At 35.0% G+C, this 14,941-nt stretch overlaps 1 protein-coding gene across 1 annotated transcript in view; it reads left to right on the plus strand.

Annotated features, from left to right (window-relative positions):
- Nucleotides 1-501: 501 nt before the first annotated feature.
- Nucleotides 502-14,941, plus strand: part of LOC108967319 (MOXD1 homolog 1) — a 30,614-nt gene continuing 16,174 nt past the window's right edge. Inside the window, exon 1 of the mRNA XM_018930640.1 lies at nt 502-2,363. Coding sequence (XP_018786185.1) covers nt 1,863-2,363 — 501 coding nt within the window. The 5' untranslated portion in view covers nt 502-1,862. The remainder of the gene's footprint in view (nt 2,364-14,941) is intronic.

The following is a 14,941-nucleotide window of genomic DNA, read 5'->3' on the forward strand; positions in this document are numbered from 1 at the left end:
TAAAAATTTCCATTAATAGACATTAATGAAGTTGACAGATTTTCTGATAAATTTTTTTTTTTTTAATAATAATAGTTTGCTACAAATTTTCCTACTATAAATCTTGATTTTCCCCCACAGCAAATGTTTCTAAAGCAAATAGTAATTATTTGTACATGATTATTTCTTCAAACATTGCTCAAAAGCCAACTAGGCTACRATGTAAATATAAAAATAAAAGCAACAAAAACATAACAAACCAATATTTTTAACACAACTGCCAYRTATCGATGGTGAGTGTGAATTGCCTGCATGAATGACTAAACGSCGCGCTGACTCACTAACTCACTCAACGACTTATACGTCGCATAGTGCTGAGTGTTTAGACTGGCTTGCTGCCAGTCAGATGCTCATATACTTCAATATGTTTATATGTACACCAGCATGTAGTTAATATTGCTGCCGGCTGTGCGCTTATATTCGTCGTTGCTATAGGCCCAGGGGAACGAAGGAAGCCACAAGCATTGACTATGCATGGCTGACTTAGCTGGCGCGCACAAGTTGAACACAATCTGGCAAAGGCGCGCAGCCGCAGTTCTAAAGGAATACGCGCGCCGTAAAGTACTACGCGTAATGTGGCACGGATGAATGCGACTTAACATACCTAAATATATACATAATTAGAAGGAAAGGAATATTGTGTTCAATGAAGGTATTGTTTGATATGTGATAGATACAAAAATAAAAAATTGTATAATTTAGCAACTAATATTATTGTATGCAGTGCGAAAAAAATATATTACAACGCACACATGCATACACATATGCAAAAATTGTGTACCTTCCGCCGCATCCTTAATTGAAGCGACAAATGTGTGTAGCAGTTAGTGCAACAACAACAACAAATAAGCATAGTGAACTCGTGCGCTCATTTAGCCCTTCGCCGCAGCTGTTAAATTCGCTTTAAACGGTCACACATACATACATATGTACAGCTATAAGCTAACCGCGTCGCGTTTAGGGGATCGAGCACGCAAGTGAGTGTAGCGCATGCGCGAGTGCAAACCCAACGAGTAACTAAACTACCTTACAACAACACAAACAAAATCTACTCAAATACATATACTTTTGCGTAAATGTATATGTATGTATGTATATAACCCGACAATACAAAAGTAAGTAAAGGTATTGCAATAAGAAAATTAGGGGGCTCTTTCCTGCTGGAGGGGACTGGTGATAATAGCGGCAGCTGCTATTTTTTCGGTTACTTCAAAAAAATTAAATTTTATACACGTGTTTGTGTGCAAAAGTGCATATCAACGAAAATATTTACATGCTTACATCTATACATACATGTGTTGGCACGGCAGCTGCTTGAAATGAAATTGGATTTGCGGCTAAAAATAACCTACGCTATAACAGGAATACAATCTTATTTGCTATTTGAAGCCGACGAAAATAAAAATAATATGTGTAGTGAGAAAATATAAGCGTTTATTTATTACAAATTTTGCTCATAATAAACTGAAAGCCGCTTTTTGCATATCAAATTGCGTTGCATTGGTGAAGTTCGGTGAAAAAAATGTTTCATTTGGTGTACACAAGTGATACAAATGTCTCAGATGCATGAAAAAAATACATAAGTTTATATATATTGTAAAATTCCTCAAATGTACATATAAATGTTTAAAACCCACCCTAGTGTCTAAAAAATGCAAATCTAGCAAAATCAACAACCCTAAAGTTAACTAAAAGTATAATCAAAATCATTACAAAGCTAAATTGAGTGCAAAGATACCGCTATAAATATAAAAATCTATAAAATACCAACAAACAACAACACATATTCCATTACATAATTTTTTCGCAATAAAAAGTCCAAAATGGCCCACAGTCTACAAGGACAACAGTTGCGCAAGCCAACTGCCTACGTTGCCGGCATGAACTGTAGCCTTTACATAATTATGAGCACATTGACAATGTATCTAGCAGCACTGCAAGTGGCCACCGCATTGCCAGAGTATACACACTCGCATCAGCGGCATCATCGTCATCAGCAGCATGGCATTGGCGCAGCAAATTCCACAGCCGCAGGCAGCAGTACGAGCAGCAGYACCACCACCACCGATACCGCTGCCACCAATGTGTCGTCGTTGGGCATGCATCACACCAATTGGCGTCGCATCGAAATGATGGATGCCAATGGCCTGTACTGGCTGGAGTGGTGGCTRAAAGGCACCACCTCGAAGGAGATACACTTTCGTGCTACTGTCAATACACGTGGCTTCATTGGACTCGGTTTTGCGCGGAAGAATCCCCGTATGGCCAATGCTGATTTGGTGTTGCTGTGGGTCGATGATCGCACCGGCAAAGCCAATGCGCTGGTGAGTTATAAATACTTATGTGTAATTATGTGATTGAATATGCCAACATRCTAATATTAGGTTGTCAAAAAAGACTTGCGGTATTTTAATTGAATTTTCAAATGTTCATAAAATTTTGTTTGATGACTCATGCCCAGCTCTTGATCAATGCTACGGCTGCTACTACGCCGGTCTATCGTAGTAGTACTGTAAAATATGGATTATTTTTTCTTTATTTTGCTCCATGTTTGCGACGCCATAACTCACGAACGACTTAAAAGAAACGACAATCAATCAAACATGTGTTAGCACTTGCAATGAGCTTTCCAAAAAGGTATAGCATGACCCGATGCGACGAATAAAACTAGAACTACGCGCTCTCAGCGCCAACTAGCGAAAATACCGCAAGACTTTTTTGACAAACTAATATATGAGCATAATTTTGGTGACTGAATAAACTTATTTATAAGTATATATTACTATGAACAGAAGATTTCAAAATTTCATACATATAAATGCATATTTTTGGGGAACGGTAAACAAGATTGTCAAAAGAACTCTTCATTGTTGGGCTGTAAAAATATACTCAACGTTCATTCGTTCGGGTTGTTCTAAGATTTTTCCAGCTTCTTAACTTGATGTGTGGTTATAAAATATCSCGTTGACATCCTTCCATCTCGTTTGCATATCCTCATCCGTTTACGCCACTTTTCGTTGACCCGGTGTTGTCTTCGAACTCCTCGAGCGTTGCTGGTTGATKGACGTAAACCGTTGATTTCACACCTCCAGAGAATATAATCTACAGGCGTTAAATCACACGATCTTGGCGGTCATTTCTCGGAATTAACAAGTCGCCAAAGTTTGCACGCAATGTATACATATTTAGACATGGAATCCGAGGTGGAGCAACGTCTTATTGGAAATGTAAGTCTTCCGCGTCAATTTTATCAAAGTTCGCTATAAAAAGTCGGTCACCATCATATTATAGTGCACGCTACTGATGGTAACGGCATTTCCTGCCCCATTTCGAAAGAAATAAGGCCCGATACTGCTGCCATTACAGCGACTTTTTCAGTCCTCGAAACACTCTTCAGAAGCAGTGTTGGAATGGCCTTCGGTTCCTTCAGCGAATTTTACTTTATCTCTTCGATACACTGAAAACGGGTTGCACGAAGCGGAAGCTTCAGTTTGTGAAAAAGTAAATCTGGTGATTATTGTGGTATCTATGGCGTTTTTTGGCTTTAAATTCAGGGACAATCAGCGCTCGATGCGATGGTGCGTTATCATCGTGTAAAATGCATGAATTGTTCTTCCACAATTGCGGACGTTCTTGATGGATGTTTTTACTCATACACCTCGCTACAGCCAAATAGAATTATTTATTGACCGTCTGTTTTTCCGGAACAATTTCATGATGAACCAAAGCCACGAGTATCGAAAAAATTGAGCGGCTTTGGCGTGGGTTTTTTGGTTTCGACTCGTTTTCCCCCTGGTTTCCAATGATTGTTGACTTGTTTGTATCTCAAACTCATAAATTCATGTTTCWTGGGCAATTATAATGCTCTCTATGAATATGGGTTCGGACTTTGTRCGATCAAGCATGTCCAAAGAGAGCTGTTGACGGTATTATTTTTGAAAAAAAAAAATTATCTTTATCGGGAKGATTCGAGCAAGGACGCGTTTCCTACCCAAAATATCCACCAAAATCATTCGAACGGATTCGCGAGAGATGTCGAGCTCTTTTGCCATCTTTAACACTTTCGATTTTCAAGCACCATWTYCTTCATTGTTTTAATATTTTCATTAGTTGAAGAGTTCGAAGGTCGTCCAGAACGATCTTCAACGATMTCTCGACCGTCTTTGATGGCTTTGCACCACTCCTAGAYTTGTATTTTTAAAAGTTGAATCACCGGGAGCCTTTTCCAACATTAAAATTTAATAGAATTAAGAAAGTGAGAACATTTTATTAATTTTAAAAATTTTCACACGTAAACAACATACATACATGGATACATACTTTAGGCTTCTTTTTATAAAAACACCATTAAAATTTTTTCACACACCCTTGCAGCTACTTCAAATTCCCGTACTAATAAATAACACTTCAGAAGCTGGTATATAAATACATATGTATATACCCACATATACTTGTACCTAGAAACAACACTTTTAGGCATTCCTTTTGTCTCCTCACACAACAAAAAAAGATTTGTTCACAGTCACTGTGTTTTTGTTTGTTTTGTCAAATCAGATACTCTTATTACCAGCTACTCCCATTACGCTTCAGTTGTTTCCAACAATTGCCTCACTTCTCTCTGCTTATCGTTTGCGTAGCCTAATAGACGCTGAAATGCAAATTTTTGCTTAATTTTTAAGGGCTTCCATCCGCTGCGCTGTTAATGCAGTGGTTTATTGTTGTTTTTAGTTTGCACACAACAAACAATGTTTTATATTTTACTCTCCTGCCTTTTTATTGCACACTCATTTTACGGCGTTATTCGATATCAAATCGCTCCAAAATAGCGAGTCATAAAAAKTCCTGCGTCCAAACACGAGTGTATGCATGTATGTTGAAGTTTTGACGAAATTCGTTAATTTTCTCATTCAGTTCAACGTCAGTTTTATGTTGGCTTCCCTGTATTATTATATACGGGTGTATTTGTGTGTGACTTTATTTGATCTGTCTAGCGAAAATATTCAGAAACTGTGTCAAATTTAAGCGAAGCAAGTTATACCAGAGTGTAAAAAAAAACACAGTGGGAAATATTTTTACAGATTCTTGGTAGAATACTCTCATTTTTCACTAATAATTAATGGTTCTTATATGGCTTCTTAAACCTCGAAGTTGTTTAAGGTAGTGACTTATCTCAAAAAAACTTGTTTTCTATCAAGCTGCTTATATTTTAATCAAATCCCATTTGTGCTTGGTTCTTGGTACATAGAGTTTCGACATTTTTTGCGAATATTACGGCGACCGCAGAACTCCAAATCAAATACCAAGCTATTGTTGAAAGGTTACTCCTTAGTTATATATCTCGGATCTAACACAAAGTTTACCGCTTTTGCGCCGAATATTGAAATATTTTCTGTTTTCAACTTAAATCCCAAGCTACTTGTTTTAATATTGTTATGAAAATAGCTCCGAAGAACGCGCCATTCTTTGGTTTCTTCTGTATTCCAGTTGGCCCGGACAGGTCCATCTAAACGGCGGCAGTTTCGACAACAAAAGAGTCACAGTGAGCCAAATCGTACATAGTATGTTTGATATGTCAGGGTCTATTCTGGATAAGTAAGAGTTTAACCTGCTACAATATCCATAATRAAGCTGCGAAAGGGTCACTCCCACAACTCGAGCTCTTCGTCGGCAATGGGTGGTGGTTTGACTCCAAGTATGCCGTCAACTTAGAGGGAGTCAGTGGCGATGTTAATGGCTCTACTGTGAATGGCGGTCAATGGATGACTAGAGTTTRTTGCGTCCGAAGTTTGGTCGGTATATGGTTTTATATTGTGGACGTAGTTGAGGAAGGACCACTTGATGCATCTGGTTCCGYTGCAAACAGGTGACTGTAGGCATAATTTCTGCGAAAGTTGTTACAGTTGCAAAATMTTTCGTAATTTACTTCGCTCAATAAAATTAAAGTTTTTACAAAAGTACGGCTGGCTCTTAATGGCTAAGTAAGCTTGAGACTAAATTTTTTCGTGGCATTTCGATTTTTGATCTTATTGGACAACTAGATTCTAACTCCACATCCGAAGGGTAGTGATCATGTGCTTTTCTAAGCGCCATTCCACCATTGTCCTTTTTACTTTCTTCCTATAATTTAAACCTCAGATGGGTGATCCAAATGTTGTTTAAGACTTTATTGGTGACTTTTATTTACGAGGAATCGTAGAGAAATTTACAGGCATTAATTAAGTTACACTAAGTTAGTGGCGCTCGCTTGATAATCTTTAAAGAAGAATCAACCATTATAGCAGCCACCTTCAAAACTATATTATACTGCCTATCCGCAATGAAGACCAAACTTTGTTTTTTATAAATCTATACAAACCCACAGCCTATTATTTTTTACTCAAGTGAGAGCTCGCTTTACCCACTTGCATTTACACAGTATGCATATGTGTAAGTATGTGTGAATATCAATGTGAGAGAACTCAGGTGAATAAATTCGTGATTAGTGCAACTGGAGCTTCTATGAATAAGACCATGTTCGCTACTAATATTGTGTTAATATTATTTACATATGGTTATGTGTGTGTGTGTATGTGGCAAAGGTCTGCAAGATAAAAAGCACACTTTTAATTACAACATTTGTATGTGCAGAGGATATGGAAATGTGTGCGGATATGAGCACAGGAATATGAGTATTATTTAACAATGCTTGCGTGATACAAATATACACATAAATATATATGATGCAAAATTTATGAGTTTGTCAATACATACATATTTGAATAAATATGTGAGTGYCCTATAAGAACTTTTGTAGCTATACGTAAAAGTATCTAGGTTAATATGCTTTATAGATAGGCAAGCAAAAACGACTATATATTCGTATATTCGCATAACATATCAAAGCAACAAATTATTCCACAAAAGAGTCAAATTTTGTCATTCATTAGCTTTTGTTGAGATAGAAAGGCTAGCCACTTGCTAGAGAAATAATCTCATTTTACTTATGTATACACACGCAAATATGTATGTATATGTACTTATCTTGACAGTTCTATACTTGTAACTACTTGTATTTTACCTGCCTGCTTTGCTGATGCTCATATTSCCGCCGTCATACACGTACAATGACWCAACTTTGGCTTAATTAGCCGTGTCCTCTCGTTATTATCATTACCCATGGCAGGATAATATGTACAAACGTTTGACCATTTCTCAGCAATGTGCAAAGATGAGATGTGATAAAAGTTATGTACTACTACACACAAGCGGAAGACAGATAGCACAGTAATTAATTTTGCCAAAATTAGCAGGTAGACGAGAGGCTAGTAGAGGAAAATTACTAGTTSGTTGAGAAGTAAGTGTCATGTGATGTATAAATATACATGCAACGGCAATATTAATGCACGAATATTAATTATTTTGCTTGAATTTTCTGTTTTGTATAAAACTTTTTATTTATATCTGATTAAAGTCTGATTARGGTTGAAATAATTTTTTGGAAATATTGGTCGACCACTTTTTGCTATTTTTCCGCTAGARACATTATTCCAGAAATTTTCAAAACGGAAGCGGGCGAACCATTGTTGTGCTACACGAACTGATACATCTTCATCTCCATAAACTTCTTTCCTTTTTTATACAAAAATTTCAAAATAAAGCGAATTTCTACGTTATTTTCACTTATTTTTGAACAGCTGTAACTTTTTTTGAACTTCCCGAATTAAATTTTTTTTTTGGTTGAATGAAGCTTAAAATCTCGCTTTTCCAACACTATATGGTGTGACATAGTGCGATGGGTAAAACTGGAGGTACAGGCATACGACTGCAACGCCATCTATTTACAAAATACGAAACGATTTTTTTGACTAACCAATATATTAGCAAACAACTAAAGCACAGCATCAGAAAAAAATCCTATATATGCATACATATACATACCTATATATGCATATATACAGCACCCTATAAGTAATTATTTTATCACACTTTTTGCACTGCGAAAATTATCTAGTAAATGCGGTTATACGAGTATTAAATAACGCAACTCAATTAGCTAAAAGAAAAGTTCCCCTCGAGCTTTGCTCTATTCAACCACTTTATTAATTAACAGCGAATTGTATAAAATCGCAATTAGCACAATCTTGTATTGCCTTCAACTCATTCAATCTGTTCAAGTTTGTGCAACAATTAGTTTCGGATCTACTTTAATGAAAAAACTTTACTCTAAATAAACAGTTTAACTTTTTCAACAGAATGCAACCGATTGCGGTTGTGCGTAATGCCAAGAAGTGGGTTCATCAAACTGCTCGCAGTCTGCAGAGAGCGGGAGAGTGTAATTAGCGCTGTTAACTGAATGTTGTTGTATTGTGATGTGCACATTACCTTGAACTTTGACAGTGACATTGAACCAGTGACGATGGTCATTGCACAAGCACAAAAATAATAATGCGATTAGTTGTTGTTGCTGAAAGAATTTTGTTCATTTTCTTTTTAATATTGACATTTCGTTCTTAAATAATAATAGATTTTAGAATTTGCCATTTTTTGGAAAAATCATTAAAATATTCTATCACCATTTTGTTCGGTAATAATTGAACTAGTTATATACTAATGAGTTTCTCATTATTCAGCAGAATTTTACTCCTCCAAAATTCATGTGGACCGATTATGTTCTATAGTGAAATTTAAACTACTTTTCAAGGTAATATTTTATCATTAGGGGTTTCATGTTTATAAATCGCATTCAATCGCTAGTAAATGAACGCTATTTATTATAATTTAATCGTGTCACGATGAAATTATTTAGGACTTTGCCTACTCTAAACGCCTCCAAATATTAGGTTGTCAAATATTTCCCATCCGCTTTTTTGCTCTTTATTCAATGCTTTATAGAAAGTGTTCCATCTAGACGGCAACTTCATAATACCACTCTCCTTATTTACGAAGAACTTGGACAGCCACTTTTCACAAGCCTCTTTTGAGTTCAACTTTACACCAACAAGTACGTTCGAGTTTTTCAACGATCGGTCGACCATAGCGAGGTGCATCTTTCACTTCGAATTTTTCAGAATGAAAGAGAGTGAAGCATTGTTGTGCTACACGAACTGATACAAATTTCATTGGTGGCTTGAGTATATATGCATGTATGTATATAGTGTATAAATTCATACAAACATTTTAGTTATTAGTTTGCAGCATTCCACCACAATTTTGATTGCATTCTCAATTTCGCCTTGAACGAAACTCTCACTCTCAATTTTGCCATCAACGGCAAACAACAACTTTTTCACCAATTTTGTTTTTTTGCTAAGCATCAACAAATATACAAACATAAAGCCCACTTTGTACGCTACACTTTGAGTTGAAAAATGCTTCACTCTYACATTTTTACCACAACTGCAGACCAGAAGTATGACGAGTGGGCGTGTACGGGCAATTTTTTAAATTAAGTGTTGCCAGAATATATAGTAAGCACAGTGCAACTATAAAAAGGCAAAGAAAGGGGGGGTAAAAAACAGGAAGGCAATTTAAAACACGGGCACAAAACACCAAAGACCTTCACTCTACAACCCAAATAAAGTCGGAGCAATCGTAAGTTAATCGCGATTTTTGTATACTTGTTTTTTTTTTGTTGTTTTTGTGTGACTTTAATTGAGGTGGCGGCAATTTTCTGATCAGGCCGGGAGGCGGTTTCTGTCAAATCACTGTACGCTACTGTTTAAGTGCGCTGCGTGGTTTGATTTAAGCATTTAAGCATATGTGTGGAAAATTAACATGTTTATACTGATTTATGTGGATAGTGAAATGTGTATTATCATGGGTTTATACATATATGCCTTTAGCAGGCCAACATCTTCACCACTTACGACTTCTACCACGTTTCTTTTGCTTGCTGATTTCGCTTTCTTTCAACTCTTTTCAAATTTCTATTTTAGCAATCAATGAATTCATTTCGATATGTTCGAGATATATCGTAGGAGTGTTGCTTTATTTTACTAATGAATAGAGTATTACTTATTCATTGTATATTTCTGTTTAAGCACAATATGAGAGTGTCTCAGGCATGGCTTTGTTGGACATGCAAATTAATTCAAGTATATTAACATAATATTATATAACAAAAAAAACGGCAATACCTTTTACTATGCAAGCGAGAAAAGCGAGTTTGATTTTGATTGGTCAGTTTATATGTAGCTATATGCTATAGTTGTCCGATCTAAAACTTTTTTTCAAAGATTATAGCGTACCCTTAAACACTAGTCTCGGCTAAATTTTATGAAGTTACTTTATCAAATAAAAAGTTCTCCTTACAGGAACTAGAGTACTATAAGTCAGTTTGTATGGCAGATATCAGCGGTACCTACAAATAAGCAGCTTTCTTGGAAAGAAAAAGAGGTGCTATTTAAATCTATATACCAAAAATGTAGATACTAGTTCAGGTATATACCTGTCTCTTATACACATCTAGATGTGTATAAGAGACAGACTACTAAAATTCTAGTTGCAGCAAAAAAATTCAAAAATATTTTTTTTTCGAAATTAATTTTTACAATGAATTTACAACAAAAGTTTGTTAATGAATTTCATCTACAATTCTTGGTTTTTTTAATATTTGATTTTATATGTAGGATATCAAACACCACGAATTTATCAAGCTGCCCTCCTACCAATCATGCATTACGACTGGCAAATATTTTTTTGTAAGGGGAAATTTAATAACGTGTGGAATATATAAAATTGCTTGCCCAACCCCAAGCTTCACAAAGAAATTTGCATATCACAAAGCAAAAAAGGATGTAACACAAACAAGAAAAAGGACAATTGCGCTCGCTTACAAAAGGAGAACAAACCTACGCAGAAAATAAAATAGACATTATTGAATTAATTTTAATATTGTTTGTGTTTTTTTAAGTAAAGTGAGCATCCTTGCGGATTTGTGAGGTTATTTGGTAAGAAAAAGGTAGAGGYAACTAATAATATGGCCACTGGCGCCTAGCTTTTCACTTTAGTTTTCAAATCATTGTGAGATTTTAAATGGTTTCTGGGAAAATAGAGGTTCATGTTGTGGGAAAAAKAGTACTAAACTATATACTATCAGCAGTAAGAATTATATGCGAAAACAAGCGATATACTACAAGGAGCATAATATCTGCTTCAGTTAATATTGAACTGGGTATTGTACTTCAGATGGCAAAAAAGCTTTAACTTCTGCATTTGATTTCTTAAATAATTGAAATTTTTAAGGCATATTATTTGAATGTTTAAATTTACGATGGAATACGATTACTATACAACCAGACCATATGCTTAGGTTGATGACCTAAATAGTTCAACGATATCAACAGCATTCRTCATATATTAGTAGCTTCCTCTTCGTTGGTTTTCTTTAAAATTTTTCACGAAAATACATATAAGAGTATATTAAATCCAACGATTACAACTCCTTTATATTCAAAGCCACTCGATGAAGAAATGTCATTTATAAACCTAACCCAACAATACACGCTTCCTTAATGCACATTATGAAGTACTATATTAACTAATGTAAAATACGAACACACGTGCGCATTGACACACACTTATACACCCACATATTTAGAGCTTTCGTTGACGTGAAACATGTGTCAGAAGCATGGAAATTGGAATGTGACAAATTGTCTACAATTTCAAGCCATAATTGAATAAATTGATGCTGATCGGAAGCAAAGCACCAATTGTTTTGACCCCAAAAACATACTTTACTAAACACAAACACCATTAAGGCCAGAGGTTGTTGCTTTGGTTACGGAGTGGAAAAAATGCATGCAAAAAGTATTAGCAAACATAGCAAAATAGAACATACCAAAAAGGCATGAATAGAATAAAAAAATAAAGCATTGTTGGTGTGTCAGTGGCCAACGAATTTAAACGGAATGTGTTGTAAAACCTAGGAAAGAAATTATCATAAATACACAAAACCCACGTGACGTTTTTGGGTAGCATACTTCGCGATTTTCATGCCTTCCTGCGGTTATTTGGATACACATACTCATACATACATAAAAATAATGGAACACAAGATTTTCTTTATACTATAAATTATATTTTAGGGGTGTATTAAGCTAAAAAGTTTTTGAAAATATTTGTTTCTTAAAATGGTACTTTCTAACAACTTTTTAAGGTGTCAAAATTGAGTTTAGAGTTCTATGTAATAAAAAAAAGCACTTGAACGCACTCTGAGAGTAATGATTTCACGCTTCAATATGGTTGTATGACACACACYCCTTTAACAGAAATGTATAGCTTTTATTACTGTGAATATTATGTAAATACCTAAGCTTATTTAGAAAATAGCTTAAGTCGAAATAAGCGCTATGTACCATATATAGGTTACTATATAGGTTATGAATAGAATGATATGGAGATATACGACTTCTATTGATAAATACGAAAATACTTTTTCGACTACCCATTATTATACCTTAAACTACTACAAAAATAAAAGCTTACACAGAAATCTTATTTTCGAAATGACAGCACTTATTTGAGTTTTTTTCTTCCTGCATGATAACCAAATTTCCTTACCTATTCCCTTATTTAACTTAAGTTGAAACTACGTTAAGCCAAATGGAAATAACTAGACTCACTTACAAGMCCTAACTTACCACATATTTAGCAAACTCAGCAGCAGCCGCTAAGATACGAAAGTGCTAAATGAGTCGAAAATGTTCTGAAATGAGAGAAATTATTTCTAAAAATTAGCATAGCAATTAGACGACGAGAAAAACTTTTAATTGCGACCATACCAAATCACATCAATCATATAAACTTGTAAAAAAAAAAACAACAAAAGCAAGGAAAAGAAAGAAAAATCGTTAACAGGGTTTGCGCCAGAGCTATAATACCCTACAAATTAAACAGTGAAGAACTTGGTTTTGGTCGATCGGTTTGTATAGCAACTAGATAATAATTTATCCCGAATTACATGACTATACCTCGTCAAATAAAAAAGTTTTTCATACAAGGACTTAATTTTGGTCGATCCGTTTGTATGGCATCTATATGCTTAAGTGATCCGTTATTGAAGATTCCAACAAATAAGCAACTTCTTGCGGTGAAAAACACGTTTCCATAATTTTAGAACGATATCTCAAAAACTGATGGACTAGTTTGCGTATGGAGTCATGTGTAGAAGTTCACGTWAGTGAGGAAAGTTCTCTGATCCCCATTCACTTGGGATTGGCCAGACACGATTTCCAGCAGCTCACAACTTTCGGTATTATATTACGTATCCTCTGAGCAGCCAAAGGACATCCGTTTGAAGGCGACCCAAAGGGAGAAGAAGAAACTGTCAGACTTAAAGACCTGGATAAATCAACTCAACTGATCTTTTATATATAAGTGTGCACATTTTAAATGGTCTTCAACAATTTCCTTCTTCTATTCAGACTTCCTGGCATGACTAAATCGACTCAGCCGATCTTTTATATATAAGAGCACACTTTTTAAAGTGTCTTCTACATTTTTCATCTTCTGTACGGGGTATAAAAAACGGAAGGAAAGTGAAAACCTGAAAACAAAACGAAATGCAAAGACATTTAGCCGGGGTTCTCCTTATGCTCTACTTCATTTTTTTTATATGCTCTTATGCTTAACACTCTCAGCAAATTCGTGGCTTTTACKGCATTATGTATGTATATACATAAAAATGTTAGTATACATTCTGTTCGTTTGTTTTAATGTGTCGCGTGCTACAAAATGACCAACAACATACTTCTACAAATTTTGCGAGTTTTTGCGGCGACCCAAAATGACCAAGTCAATGTAACGCTTAAGTGACATCTTGCGCTCAGTGAGACGTTTAAAAGTAAAATAATTTTTAGGGACCGCAAAAAGTTATAGTTATACATTTATGCTTACATAAAAGTGAAAAATTAGGACGCGTTGAAAGAGGCGACAAGACTAATGACTAGTTCTCACCAGCCACTTTTTATATGAAAACATTTATGGCGTTTAAAGTAAGTGTAAAAGAAATTTGCTGGAAACCAACCGCTAACACAAGTCTGCCATTAAATAAATTGTWTCAATTTAACAACTTAATTGTCGCAATTTAGCTTCGACCACGTAATTAATTTTCAGGCAAACTATTTAAGCAAATATTCGGCAGTATTTTTTTTTTAATTCTTTAGTATTTAACATTAAAAAACGAATTTAAACAAACATAAAATTTCAATAAATACTTGAAAAATTTTTTTGAAATAAACGTAATCCCTAAATGCAGCATACAAAAACCAAAAAAAATTATAATAAAAATAATGATAATAATAAAGCAACCCATCTCCTTAAGTCTTAATCAGCACCTCGCTTCTTTTCATTTCTTGGTTATTCAACTTCTCACTCCTTTGAACAAATGCGGTAAATAAAACTTTCCAACAGCAAATTGAAGCAGTTGTCCTCATTTATCAAAAAAGGGCTTTACTTACTTATACTTCACACTTGACTTATTAAATACCAGTTGAGAGCACAGGACTCTATTGAATAAGTTTATTCAAAAGTTTTTCATAAAGTTTGTTTTTCTTCCGCTTGACTTATGGTGTTCTTGCGGTCTTTTGATATTTTAAGTTTTCAAAACTTTTCATTTGCATTTATATCCTAAAGGACGGGGGAGAAGGGCTCAAGATATAACCTTTTTGCGACAGTCGCGCGCGAAATGATCGATTATTATCATAAATACCTTTAGGCTGATGGTCAATGAAAGTTAAATGAGCAAAAATATACATTATGTATGACAACTTGAGTATATACGTATATTAAGGTGGGTAAAAACACCAAATTTATTTTTTCCTTTTCGTACTTTGTAAAATTTATTGATAGCTAGCRTTTTTTAAAGCAGAAAGTTACTTATAAGTGTAGGAGTTTTACAATTTAAAATGATTGTTTGTCG

Source organism: Bactrocera latifrons, unplaced genomic scaffold (assembly GCF_001853355.1).
Source record: "Bactrocera latifrons isolate USDA-ARS-PBARC rearing strain unplaced genomic scaffold, ASM185335v1 scaffold_182, whole genome shotgun sequence".
NCBI lineage: Eukaryota > Metazoa > Arthropoda > Insecta > Diptera > Tephritidae > Bactrocera > Bactrocera latifrons.